This window comes from Heteronotia binoei, chromosome 4 (assembly GCF_032191835.1).
Source record: "Heteronotia binoei isolate CCM8104 ecotype False Entrance Well chromosome 4, APGP_CSIRO_Hbin_v1, whole genome shotgun sequence".
Classification (NCBI taxonomy): Eukaryota; Metazoa; Chordata; class Lepidosauria; order Squamata; family Gekkonidae; genus Heteronotia; species Heteronotia binoei.
In genome coordinates, this window is record NC_083226.1 from 48,524,213 (window position 1) to 48,538,340 (window position 14,128).

The following is a 14,128-nucleotide window of genomic DNA, read 5'->3' on the forward strand; positions in this document are numbered from 1 at the left end:
TAAAATCCTTTCCCCAGTAAATTGAATCATATCTCCCAAGACCTTTTCACTTCCTAATATCAATGGCATTAAAGCAAACATCAAGAGCAAGAGAGGTGAATTAACACACACTGATGTTATAAAGTTTGAAGTCACTCCAGAAAGATAGCCGTGTTAAGTCTCTTGCAGCAAAACTACGCAGCATAGTTAGAAATGTTATTCCAACGGGTAGTAAAACAGCACTTAATCAAAGTGAAGGTTTCTGTAACTTTTTTTTTACAAAGAACACTTGTTTCCAAGGGTAAAAGGTTACTGATAACCAACCAAAAGGTTTCTCCCCCCCCCCCCCCCTAAGAAGGGACGGCCTAACATGTAAAGAGTGATTCATACTGGTGGTCCTAAACAGAGCTATTTTCAAACCATGTCAAGAAAGGCAGCAAAACTGCCACATGCACTTGGCATTCTACCAAAGTCTACTATCAATTAGGACAGAACCTGGTACTGTGAAGGAATCATGGGGGTCCTAATACCATATTTCCCTCATTTGACATATGGTTGGGCAGACTTGCATACGAGAACTACTAGAGGGCAGAGTGGATACTTAACCCTTCCTTTGGCTGCCCTCTGGAGTTCAGGGGAAGCACTTGCAGGGAAGAGTCTATGGGGAAGAAGAATCTATGGGGGAGTGTTCCCATGGATCTTTCTCTGAGTGTACCCCCTTCATCTCTTCAGATAATCTTGACAAACATGAATTTGGGGACACACATTTGCTAAGATGTGTAGATCTGTCCTTAAAAGCATATCAGAAGCTACATAAATATACTGCAGGGTTGTGGGGAGGCATATTACGAGCATATTATTGATAAGTTGCTGGCAGCAATGTTGAGGAAAGGAAAGAAGAGGTCTCCTGTGCAAGCACCAGTCATTTCCGACTCTGGGGTGACGTCGCATCATGACATTTTCACGGCAGACTTTTTACGGGGTGGTTTGCCATTGCCTTCCCCAGTCATCTGGATACTCATTTTACCGACCTCAGAAGGATGGAAGGCTGAGTCAACCTTGAGCCGGCTACCTGAATCCAGCTTCCACCAGAATTGAACTCAGGTCGTGAGACCGCAGTACTACAGCTTTACCACTTGTGGCGGAATTTATTTTGGGTTGGCCCTCTTTATGATCCTAACCATATTCTTTATGGTCTTAAACATACTCTTTATGAAATTGGCAACAAGAGTCCTAAGCTTTTCAGCAAGGAAGCATTCGTATTTCTCTAAACAGCAATAATTAATCCCAGCAGCTCTAAGCTGTTGATCTCTGATGCAGTTTGGCCACTAGAGGCTCTGCCTTTCAGAAACATAGAATCAAGCTATCTAAAAGCTTAAGCAGGTTACTGGGTACAAAGTCAACCACTATGGCAGCTATTGCCATAAACCCAGAAACTAGGAGTAGGGAAATGGTTGCCTGAGGTGCTCTCAGCCATTATTGTTTATTGTTTATTTGGCTGCAAAACTGTTTACTGCTGAATGACACAAGTAGCTGTGTGTATGAGGTCACTATAACCTTTATAAGTCCTCCACTTTTGAGCAAAAACTGCAGACTGTATCAGAGGCAGGGACCTCTTTGTCAGTCTAGCCCAGAAATTAACAATCCTTGTAAATTTCTGTTTGAGGCTTCAAACATGGAACACAGAGCATAGCTCTGATAGAATGGGATTTGGGATTTAGATTTTAAATGGGAAAATGCAGACTAATAAAGCTAAGTCCTGTTGGGATTTAGATTTTACAGTATTGCATTGTATGCTGTATTGACTGCTTCAATGCTGAGGAATGACAAACATCTATGCTATACTGAAGTGACAGCATAGCAAGGTCAGAGACTTACCATTAATTCTTGGGAAAAAATTTTAACATTTTCATAGCTGCTGCTTTACCTTTCTTTCCACCATCAACAACAAAGTCAATGGCTGCTCTAAGAAAGCTCTTCTCAGGCAAGTAGCTAAAGTCTGGAGGAACTGTGAAGATAAAAAGACAGTGAACATCAGGCCATCATAATGGTGTTCTTGGGCAGCAGTTGGTTTCTCATGGATGAATGTGTTTGAGCTGTCTTTTCCCCCACCCTTAAAAGTTTCTACAATTCAGCCAAGACTTTCTACTTATGAGGGCTTTGGGGCTTTAATATCAACTCTGAACTCATTTTTAAGGCACTGATTGCTGTTTCTAATATCCTGTTCTTCAGTGATTGTAACGCTTTAATTCACGTTTTTAAGTGCTTTTATTGTTCACATCTGTATGCTAATACCTTATAAGGTCTTGTGTAAGCCCTTTTTTTGGTAGGGAACCCAGTGAGAAAGCAGTCTAAGAGACAAATTCATATATCATTTCATATTACAGAAGAGCAGCCACAGTCCAATTATTAGGATTTGTTATAAGGACTTGAAACATATACAGTGAAAGTTGGCTTACCGGAGGCTCGGCTGTGGTTTGCAGACACACTGGAGAGATGCAGGTGTCCCAGAAGCCATGCTGCATTTGTCTGAAGGCCAATCACTCCAGAAAAGCTGATGACCTGCAGGAACAACCATCACATATGCACAAACAGCACTGCTTTCTTAGTCTGGGCTAGCATCATTGAACATTGCATCAGGAAGAAGAGTGCTACACAATTTGTTTCCATTCTCTAAAACCAACTAGGGCATCTGTAATAATTCCACAAGCAGACTGTGCCAGAAGAACTGGAAGTTTTATTGCAACAAAAGCAGGGCCTTTCCTGGACTCTGCCTGAACAAAAACTGACAGCCAACAACCAGCAGAGGAAAGTGAAACCAAACTAGAGCACAGGCTTTTCAGCCCTCGTGAAAAAATAACTAAACAGTTCAATAAAGGAACATCACCAAATTCACAACTTGCCACAATATTACAGCATCCAAAACAGAGACATCCATGTTGCTTATTTATTTAGATGATCAAATTTCTGCATCTTGAGCATACAAAGGGCTTTCTCACTCGCAGCACCAAAATTTGGGAACTCTTTCCCTAGAGAGATTTGTTTGTTCTCTCTATTCTCCCAGTAATGATTCTGGTTGTTTAGCATACCCCCCCTTAATTTTGGTCTTATTTTAGTGTTTTCATTGAACCATTTTATAATTTCAAATGTTTTTACTTCTTCCAATGTTTTAATGTTTTTACGTGCTCTGACTTGGGGACCCTGATCAGGTGGAAAGACAGCATAAAAATGTTTACATAAATAGACCTAAATGTTGCAATTATTAACCCTGCCTTTATTGTGAAATGAATTGGGGGGGGGGGTTTGAATTGTGATAGCTCAGGTACCATAATTACCCAGGTCCACGGGAATATTGTTCCATTAACTGGATACTATACCCTTAAAAATGGGCGGGAAATAACCCATAGACGAAGGAGGTGGAAGAGGAAGCACCACATGAGGTAGATGAGGCTGAGAGAACTCTTAGAGAAAGCTGTTATTGACCCAAGATCACCCAGTTGGCTTTATGCAGAGGAGGAGCGGGGGATCAAACCCAGTTATCCAGATTTGAGTCTGCTACTCTTAACCACTACACCAAACTGGCTCTGAGATATCCCCACATGACAACATTCCAAGTTAGAAAAAGCTGATGTCAAAGGTTTTAAACTCTGCTGAGCAGAAAAGTTAAAGAACTTCCTTAGGCTGAAGAAAGGCTCAAAACTTTGCTGAGCAGATTAGGCCTTTATGGCTGATGGATAAAGCTAATTAATTATTGTTCCTTTCCAAAACTGGAAAAATGTTTTCCCACCTAGTCTTCATCCCATGTCCCTGGCTGTTAGGCACTTACTCCTTTCAGCAGAATGACAAGGGAGATGCATGGCTGTTTGGTCACAGCAACACGGCTGACGCATCCATTAAGCAGCCTTAGATGGCTGCCTGGGGCATGGAATGGGGGGTGGAAGGCACCAGATTTGGCCCTCTCTCCCACCCTCACCTCCATGGTGAGGGAAATATGCGATCCCAGTGTGGAGGTGGAGCAGCAGTGGCCTGGCAGCAGGCGCATGTGCAGGAGGAGCACTGTGCTGTCAGGCTCACCATGGAGGGAAGGTGCAGGCCACAGAACAGGGGCAGCACCTTGCCTGGGGCGCCAGCCTTGCATTGGCACCCATGCACCCGTGCTGGAAAGCAAATAGTCCTCAGAAGACAAAAGAAGGAACTGTAAGCAGCAAGCAGCTTGTCTTGAGGCTGCTCTCAGCTATTTTTTCATTGGATTATCATGGCACCCATTATGTCATCATGGGAATTCACAGCAACATGAAAAGGTGACGTGAAGACTCTCACCTGGCTCAGGGTTCTGATAACTTCATTAAGCTTGCTTTGAAACTGAGAAGATTGGATAGCCTCAGATTTCAGCTGTCAAAGAAAAAGGAGAAAAAGAAAAAATATGAGCAACTGAAGGTAAAGCTGGAAAATGAAGTGCTTAAATAGTCACATGTGTAGCATGAAAGACAGAAAATGTTTATAGATTTATAATATTTGCATGAAGGTAAGAACTATTGTTTTATATTCTTGGAAGCATGATACAAAAAGCATTTTAGTATCACATTATTATAGCCCACGGATTTTTCTTCCCTAATAAAAACTTTATTCCTGCTTGGAAAATTCTCAAAGCAGTGATTTTTAGTGCTGCTTTACAAGAAAAGTTATCCTGAAGGCATGTCTCTGCTCAATAAAATGACAAGTCTTCTGCAGATTCATTCACTTTCCTTTCAGGAAGCTCAACCTAATGAGAAGGAGCCAGCTTTGCTTCTTGCATAGGAACTCTGAGCAGACTAAGTAACAATGTCATGATTTCCAATTCTGTATCCCCTCCTTTTCTCCCTTTTGGCTTTATATATATGTGTGTGTGTGTGTGTGTGTGTGCACACGCGCATGAGCATATATGAAAAATCCTACCTCCTGGTATTTATTTAGACTGTGGACACTGATAATCCTATTATTACCAAATGAGCAACACATGTACACTTTCTTGCCCATCTAAACTGGACTCAGGTCCAAACTCAGAGCAGAATGTATACTGTCTTCAGAGGTTTTCAAAATGAAAAGCGACAGAGCTCCAAAGCAGCCTTAGAAAAGGTAACAGAGGCTTCTGAGAACCAAAGTTACAGGCAACCAGGCACTCTGCCACTGGCCTAGTAGTCAACTCCACACAGAGCAGAAAATAATAAAAGCGGAGAGAGGGAGAAACAGATGAGAGAAAGAAGATGGTTGGAATATGAAATATCCTTTTCTGCATTGAGGAATTGTTTGGCGTGGTCTAGTTCTGTTGATCCTCAGACTGCCACACCAACTATGGCTTGTGTGTGTGTGGGGGGGGGGGGGTGTCCAAGGAAAAATGTTTTGCAAAGGGGCCAACCAGATGATCCAGCTGCAATTCCAGCTAATAATTCCCAAAATCAAGTGAAGCTGGGCCTAATCAGAACCTGGGGCAACATAGATAGGAGCAAGATGGCAATCAAGCACATGGGCATGCCACAGTGGCATGTGCAAGTCAGCACTGCGCTGGCCATGTGCAGGATACCCTGTGTACTGGGAGTGCACAATTTGACATCAGATCAGGATGGGGGTCTCAGTTACAGGAGTTAAGTGCAATAGAGGAGGCATGAGAAAGTCTGGATGAGTAAGAATTAGCACCTCTGATGGATGGAAGACAGAGTGGCAGAGAAGCCAAGCAGGGATTGGAGATGTCAATTGGCTGGTCTATTTGAGCAAGAACGGACTATGAGTGTTCTGATTGGCCAGGTGGAAGCTGATGTGAAGAAATCTTTGGGAATAACAATAAGCATATAGCCTTCATTACATCAAAATATGCAGCCATGGTATACGTGGTGCATGCTAGCCATGGTGCCTTGTTTTTTGCTGGGGTTTGTCTGCTTCCTAGGATTCGTATAAAAGTCCTGAATACCTTAGTGCCTTCCTTGATTAATTGGCCATTGTCTCAGGGGCTCAGATATGATCCTTCTAAGTGGCTAGTCCCAGCCTTACTTTCCTCACTTAACCATTCAGCTCCATTTTTGCCAAAAGATTCTGTAAAATCTGGCAGTCCTTTCCAGATCTGGGAAAGGCATTCTGGCCAGGTGCTAACCAAAATGGTAAGGAGTTATGCTAACAAAATGGAGGCATATCTGTCTAGGGAATGCTATAAAAATACTAGCTGCTGTTTGTCAAGGCTAATTACTCCTTCACACTCTAGTATGACAAAGAAATCCATCCTAAGGTAGGGCTATGCTGGAAGGAGTAATCATAATACACCAGCCATCACAAAGATAGCCATTTCCACTGAAAACAAGAAAGCATTATTTGCATAATATCCAATGTAGAGCATAAAAAGTGAAACATGCACATTAAGTTGCTTTTTTATATTTAGAAGAGAGAGGCACTGAGTGATTGCAGGCAGTTAACTATTTGGCCCACTTTACCTGTATTATGGCTCTTTCAGAACCCACCATAGACACCAGACCATTGACTGCTGCTAGCCGTTGCATTGTCGGGGATCCCTGAAACCAAAGCAAAGTCAGCATGTTACGGGCAACCATGTCGAATAGAACAGTAGACAACAACCCCATTTCTTCTAAGGGAAAATGGGTCGGAACAGCCTTTGCCTAACCAACTTTACGAAAGATGTCCTGAGACTGGAAGCACATATGCTGCAAATGGTACTGAGAAACAAGCAGCATCATGTGGAATGTACTCCGTCTTCCAGGGTCCCATAATGAACAGGGCAGACACATGAAAAGTCAACCAATGGCTTAATATCTCTAAATGAAAATTTCTCTAAATGAAAAGTAGCCATGGAAGGCTATAATCAGAGAAGACAAGTGATGAAGAAAGGAGGATACTTTTTTCCTTCAGATGCTTTTGTGCTCAAAGTCACGCTATAACATTTTTTTTTGTGGGGGGGGGGTAAATGAAACCCTGGAGGCAAAAAAGAAAAGCAATTGAGGCAGAACAACTTTGAGCACAAAAAATAGACAGAAGGGAAAAGAGAAGCAGAAGCAGCTTCCACAATGCCATTTTTCCACTCCCATTGCAGGTTTCTCCATGGAAATAGTGTGTTCCAGTGTGAGTCATTCACACAGGATAGCAGGGATCAAAAGGCCTATCTGTACTCCCTGTGCCCACTGAGTGAATGTTGTTGGACCAGGGCTGCTTTCAGTTTTCATCACTATGTTGAGATGCTATATTTGTTGGTAGTGAAGCAAAGTAATCAACAGAGAATCAATAAGGTCCACATATTCTACACTAACATCTCTTGAAGCACCTATGTGTACTTTAGTTTTAGCCTATGAACTATTAATCTCAAAAATGAATATGCTGAATAAAACCAGCTTCAAGTTCAGCATGTATCTAATGAAATGAGAATAGTTCCTAAGTATATAATGACTGGCACATGGTAGCTAAATGGAATTTGAGTAGGCTGAGCTGAGCAGATTAGGTGAATGGTATTTGGAGGGACCAGTACCAACCACTGCTGATTTTGGCGGCGGGGGAGGGGGGGGACCAAATATTTTCCTATTCTGAAAACAAGCAGGCAACTGAATAAGTAAGAATCTGCATAAAGGAAAGAGTGACATGGAAATTAAAAATGCATCAGTGAGCCTTTTAAACTTCTTTTCATGTGTGTGTGTGTGCATGTATATAAATGTGTGTATATGTGCGTGTATGAGAGAGGGGCACCTTTGGAAAACTGAAATTTATATTGGGAAAAAAGAATTGAATGGCACTTGTAGAACTATGAAGAATATCATTTTACCTCCTGGAATGTTCTGTTTTGTTATTCTGCATCATCCAAATACTGACAGAGTTTTACACAGTGAGGTAGAGACATAAGGATAAAATAGAGGTAAGGGGGGAAATGTAAGCCACTTTGGTGCCCCCACTGGAGAGAAATATGAGGCATAACTGAAGTAGAATAAAATAAATTCCAGTTGATCACACAAAAAAAGAAAAGAAAACCCACACATAAATACAACCATTTACCTCAGCAAGTACAATTTTCATCCAGGCAGGAAGAAGCCGGTTGCTCAGGTCTTCCGCTTTTCCATGACCACATACAGACAATCCATGAACAATGCTGCCCAAAGCTAGAGCAAAACCTGAAGTCTGGTGGGAAAATAAGAAAAAAATAGCTATTTAGAAAACCAATTTCTAATCAGATGTACAGCTTAGCATTCTATACTTTTCAAGTACTGGACTTGCCTACAACATTTGTAAATTCTTTTTCAAAGAGAACTAAAAGCTGTCTTTTAGCTATGTGAAGGAATCAGCTTTCACTGTCTGCTTATACACAGCTGAGCTAATCGAAAATAATGGACTTTTTGGGGCTTAGATGCCACAGGGAAGAACCATGGAACTGCTGCAGAAAACTGTAGCTCCATGTCAAATTCATGCAACCTCTAATTTAGTGCCAACTTGTCTTCTTTTCTTGCACATCTGTGCTGATTGGTTTCTGTGACCTGCTTAATTGCTGACATGGAGCTACCACTTTCTATGTTCTTTATAAGGTCTTGTTCTACTCCAAGGCTGCCTTCTCCATAGAATGAAGGAAGCAATTGTTAAACACTGGGTTCAATGCACTGGAGTAAAACAGGAACCATGCTTTATTGAGAACTACATACTAAGACAAAATGGTGAGGCCGCAACCCCTCTTGTATACATGCTCAAGAACCCCCCCCCCCCAGATTCCCATACCAAATCACAGCAGTCAAGCTTCACACCAGAACTGCTCATTAGTTCTCTACTAGAGTCCAGATCTCAAAGTATATCCCAGGGTCACTAATATTCCCGTGGTTGTCTGGGCGCATGAAAGCTGCCAGACAAACATAAAGTCCAGTACATAACACCATATTCTACAACTCTAAGCTACAAGGAATGGAGTTGCTTACCTGGGAGAAAGATGCCATCTGTGTATTTTTAAAACTATATGAAAAGTGCCTCAGATATTAAATTAGACCATGTACTTTATCCCTTTCTGGACTGGCTCATTTCCTAGGATGTGCCTTGGGATGTTGTGGGACTAGCTCCTACAGGTAGTTCCTCAAAATAATTTAGCCTGGCTCTAGGGCCAGCTGGGAAAACAAGACAAAATTCCCTTGCCCTGTTCCTCAAGGCGTGTGAACATTCACTGTAAGAAACTCTGCCTTCATTAAGCTTGTTTGCTTGGGATGTCCCATTGAAGCATCTATCTCAAAATGACAGAACTGCAAGCAACACAACAACTGCCCTGCCAAGCAAAGATTGTCTCCCCCAGAAGCAAAATTCAACTCAGGCCAGGGGAGTTCTGGGAAGAGCTATTTTTTTAATACTCTGCTAAACAGTAGACACATTAGATGCACTATGGAAATCCTAGAATGAAGTCTGAGTCCAGTGGCATTTTTTAAGACCAACAAAGTTGTATTCTGAGTATAAGCTTTTGTGTGCATGCACACTTCTTCAGATACCTTAATCCACCTGAATCAATCTTAATGAAAATACTAATTATTTACTTAAGGGACTAGCAGTGTAATTCTAAGCAGAGTTCCACCTTTCCAAGCTTGTTGGCTTCAATGGATTTAGAAGTGTGTGACTCTGTTGAGATGGGCTTATAAAGCACCACAATCATACAAAATTATCATTTAATGCAATGCAGAACAGGCTCTCACAGCATTAAGCTGCAAAATATTAAGATAAGCAGTATGGCACGTTCCTTTTTAGGAATGTCTGTGCAATCAAAAAAGAAATCACAAACTTGACATACAACCTGCTGATTAGTTTCTGCTAATTTCTGCAACTTGTCCATGATTTCCTCAGCTTCTGCACCTTCTATGATCCCAGCGCTGAAAGCAGACACACAAACGCAGGCAACCGAATAAGCAAGAATCTGCACAAAGGAAAGAGTGACATGGAAATTAAAAATGCATCAAGTTAGTCTTTTAAACAAGTGTGTGTGCCTGCACATTTATATATTTTGTAGATATGCACCTTTGGAAAGCTGAAATTTATATAGGAGAAAAGAATGGAACAGCATGTGTAGAACTGTGAAGAATATCATTTTACCTCCTGAAACGTTCTGCTTTGATATTCTGCATCATCCAAATATTGACAAAGTTTATGTAGTGAAGCAGAGACATGATCTTGAGCATTGGTTTGACTGCTGTGACTCATTAATGACAGAACGAGTCCTACACCCAAGATGCATCCAGTGCTTAAAAGGTAAGAGAACAGAAGAGCTGTGTGAGCCAGGGGAACATCTGAGCCATATTTTGATCACATGCATAGCAAACCCAATCCCCCCCCCACACACACACTGCAGGCACATCTGTCAAATAATACATGTTTTTACAACCATTAGGTGAAGAGTTAATGCTGCTGATACACCTAAGGGCCAGTTAACATATATGTATGTTACTAGATTGCTTATTACAGGATTTGCAGTTGAATGGAAGAACTGGCTTAACTGACAAATATTATGTTTGAGTTGGATTTAAGTAATGTGAAAGTTTTGTATGATTATTTGCAACACAATGTTAGTCAGTGCCACATGGCAGTAATCAAGTGATGACCTTTCATGTGTAAAGCAGCCCTAAGTCTGGATTCTGGCATTATTCTTGCACTCCAAGGTGGTCCTTGCCATCATAATGCTAGTACAATCACTCAATACGATGCCACATCAGACAGGCAAATGATGTGGTTCCTTCCCATGCAATATGGCTGGCATTTATGAAATGAAAGGACTGTGCCTTGGTTTTCAGAATTTATGTCTCATGGGGAAAAGAGATTTCATCAGCAGGAAGGGGAGGATATATGCCTTGAGCCCCTTGGTTGAAAAGCAAGGTAAAGATGTAAACATAAGTGGATGCTGCATAGAAACTGCACACAGTTCTCCTTCAGATATCCTGTACTCTATCTAAACAAAGTATATAGACAAAAACACAAACCTCTTAGCAGGTGTGAAAACCTGGCTATTAATAAATCTCCATGTATTTACACCAAGTCTATGGCACAGTATTACTGACCAAATGGAAAAATGACCACCCACACAACCCTCCACATACAACACCAACAAAAGCATCAAGAATTCTTTCCCGCTAGATGGCAGCAGTATGTCGAAGATGGCTCTTGACAATGGGCACCAGAACCTGTACAATAAGATCTACAGCATGCCTTTCAAAGCCAGCTAGCACAAAAAAATTCTGACACTGATGATGTAGGCATTTTTTTAAAAACCCTTTTTGTAGGATTAGTCATTCTTTTAATCAACCTGTTTATTCTGTTTCTCATGCCTGGTTTAAAAATTAAAATATTCATTTTTTGTTGAAATGCTATTCTTTCCAACTGGTGGGTGGAGGTTGCCAGAACATCAGGCAATCCATAGTTGTAGCTAGATAGCTGACATCAAGGCATATGTTACAGTCATTGTTTGGAAGTTGGTAGTAGGTGAACATTCAAGAGGTAAGAGATACATCAGTAATTCCTGGTCCTGGCAGTCACGTGTATGCAATCGCCAGTATTCACTGATCTGCGCCCAAATGCATTAAATTCTTCTGAGACTCCACAACTAACAAATTAAACGTCAAAACAAGTCACCGGCCTGGACAAGCTACACCTGACAGTTGTTAAACAGCTCAGATATGGAAGTGCTGATCTTCTAGAAAAATATTCCATTTGTCACTAAAATTAGGTGCCTTACAGGAAGACTGGGAGACAGTTAATGCAACGTCAATATTTACAAAGGGATGGGAGAGCCAGGAAATCTCAGGCCCATTACATTGTCACCTGTCACCATTATTGAAGCTAGAATTATTTTTAAAATATAGAAGAAAAAGTCTTGCTGAGGAAACACTGCATACCTTCTGCAAAGGGAAGTCCTGTCTGACTAACCTATCAAAAATAATTTGAGAATGTTAACAGTCAAGTAGATAGGGGTGATCTGGAAGCAGTCATAGACTTACAAAAGCTTTTGAAAGTCCCTTAGCGAAGCTCCTCAACAAATTTAACAGTCATTCCTTGAAAGAAGAATGGTCCTTTTATAGATCTGTAACTCATGAAACATGAGGAAGAAGGCAGGAGGACAGTCTTCTCTAAGTATGAAGTAAGCAGTTCTGGTTACAGATTTGTATTGGGACAGGTGCTATTTTACTTTTTGCAAATTATTGGGAATCAGGCATTAATAGGAGAGAGCCAAGTTTGCAGATGACATCCAATTGTTCAAGATAGTGAAAGCCCAACTGGACTGCAATGAACTCTGAAAGAGTATCTCCAAACTAGAAGAACAGATAGTAAAAAGTAAAATGAAATTTAATATACATGTAATGATTTGGGGGCAAAAAAAAAAGATTAACTGCACACATTCATTGATGGGATCTGAACTAACCAGGACCAAGATCTCAGAGAGATCAACGAAAACATCAGCTGAGTTTGTACCAGTGATTAACAACACAAATTTCATTCTAGGGATTATTAGAAAAGGGACTGGAAATGAAATGGCAAATATCATAATGCCATTATTCTGCAATTAGACTCTTGTGAAGAGTTCTTGTCAACCCATCTCAAGAAGTATACTGTCGGGCCAGAAATGAAGCAGAAGAGGATAAAGCAAATGTCTGAGGTAACAATGTACGGATTTACCTGGACAACCAGTGAACTCACATAGATCCTAAATGCCTGAGGAGGAGCTGTTGTGCTACCACCAAAACTGCCTATGCATGAACTCAGTCCACCTTGGCTGAGGCCAACCAACCATGTGTTGCCCACAGCCCCAGTGGTCTGGCATGACAAAGGATGTTCCAGGGAGGCGCAAACACATATTTTCTTGGAAATCTGGGCAGATTCAAAAGAGAAGAGGACAAGGTCAATCCACTCAGAGAGAGACAAGAAAGGAGGCAACATCTACTAAGGCAGCAGGGAGGGCCAGTCCATGAGACATCAAGATTTATCAAGAGAACATGGATTGCCCCCCTGGTAAGTGCAGGGAAAGCATTTGGATTTTAAGAAAGAAAAGTATGCACAAGCATAGTTGGAAGTTATAGCGGTTTATGCACCATGAGGAGAGAAACAAGAACTCAACCAGCACTCATACTAGAAAATTGAGGCCATCCAACAAAATTGCTCAGCAGTAGTTTTGGAACACACAATAATAGTATTTCATCAATCCATGAATCATTACTTTTATGGAATTTGCTGCTGTGTTATGTTGGAATGACACCATTGGTTTAGAACTAGATAGCTTTAAAATTAGATAAGACAAGTTCATGGAAGATAACAGCCGTAATAAAGCCAGACAGCCAAACAGAACTATTGCTTTCATGTGGACTTCAATGAAGCATCTGACTTGTCAATGCTGAAAAGGAGATAGTAGACAAGACAAAACTTTGGTATGATCCAGCAAAGCTGCTCTTGTGAGATTTTCAGGACATTTTGAATATTCATTGAAATAAAGTATGGACTCCAAAAGCTCTAAAAAAGATTCTCATGTTCAGCCAGGGTTGAAGTAAGGGTTGAAAAGCCAATTCAGGCTTATAAACCAAGGAATAAGTATTTGATTGTTTCCTTTGGAAAACATTAGCTATTCACCAAAACAATGGAGAGATTTTGCTGTACCACTCCATCACCCTCTGGTCTTCATCTTGGAGAATTGGGTCAATTCATCCCCTTTGCTCCAAACACTGAAGCTGCCTCTTTTCAAGCTAGGTTTAAAGAGAGACAGTGGTAGACAGCTGGGGAATAGATGAAATGAAAATGAAACACAAACTACACAGGTAGCCACCAAACCATGGCAACAACACGGGTTTTGTGCTACACTTTTCAACATATTAACAAAGTGACAAATTGGGACATGAAAATCCACCAAATACTTACAAATATAACAGCTTTTCCCTCTAGAATATCATCCCATATACAATCGAAGGGGGAGCTTTTATTTATTTCACTACCCCCCTACAAACACACATACACGCATCCTTAAGTGAGAAAAGATTCTTAATCATTCATCTCCTTTCCACTATTGTCCCTGTGCTTCCATCTGCTCTTGGTTGGCAGGGGAGACTAATTTGGCTAGGGCTGTGATGCTTTTATCTTAGGCTATATGGGCACTCAAACATGAAGCAGTGGGTACCGCAAAGCGATGTGGCTA

At 41.1% G+C, this 14,128-nt stretch overlaps 1 protein-coding gene across 2 annotated transcripts in view; it reads right to left on the reverse strand.

Moving 5' to 3' along the window:
- The window catches only part of FOCAD (focadhesin), a 165,892-nt gene that overhangs the window by 16,840 nt on the left and 134,924 nt on the right, over positions 1-14,128 (reverse strand). For both annotated transcript variants that reach the window (XM_060237221.1, XM_060237222.1), the window contains exons 29-35: positions 10,054-10,201; positions 9,758-9,877; positions 7,999-8,121; positions 6,438-6,515; positions 4,300-4,371; positions 2,439-2,541; positions 1,907-1,987 (exon numbers count right to left, since the gene is read on the reverse strand). In XM_060237221.1, the coding sequence (XP_060093204.1) occupies positions 1,907-1,987; positions 2,439-2,541; positions 4,300-4,371; positions 6,438-6,515; positions 7,999-8,121; positions 9,758-9,877; positions 10,054-10,201 (725 nt within the window). The remainder of the gene's footprint in view (positions 1-1,906; positions 1,988-2,438; positions 2,542-4,299; positions 4,372-6,437; positions 6,516-7,998; positions 8,122-9,757; positions 9,878-10,053; positions 10,202-14,128) is intronic.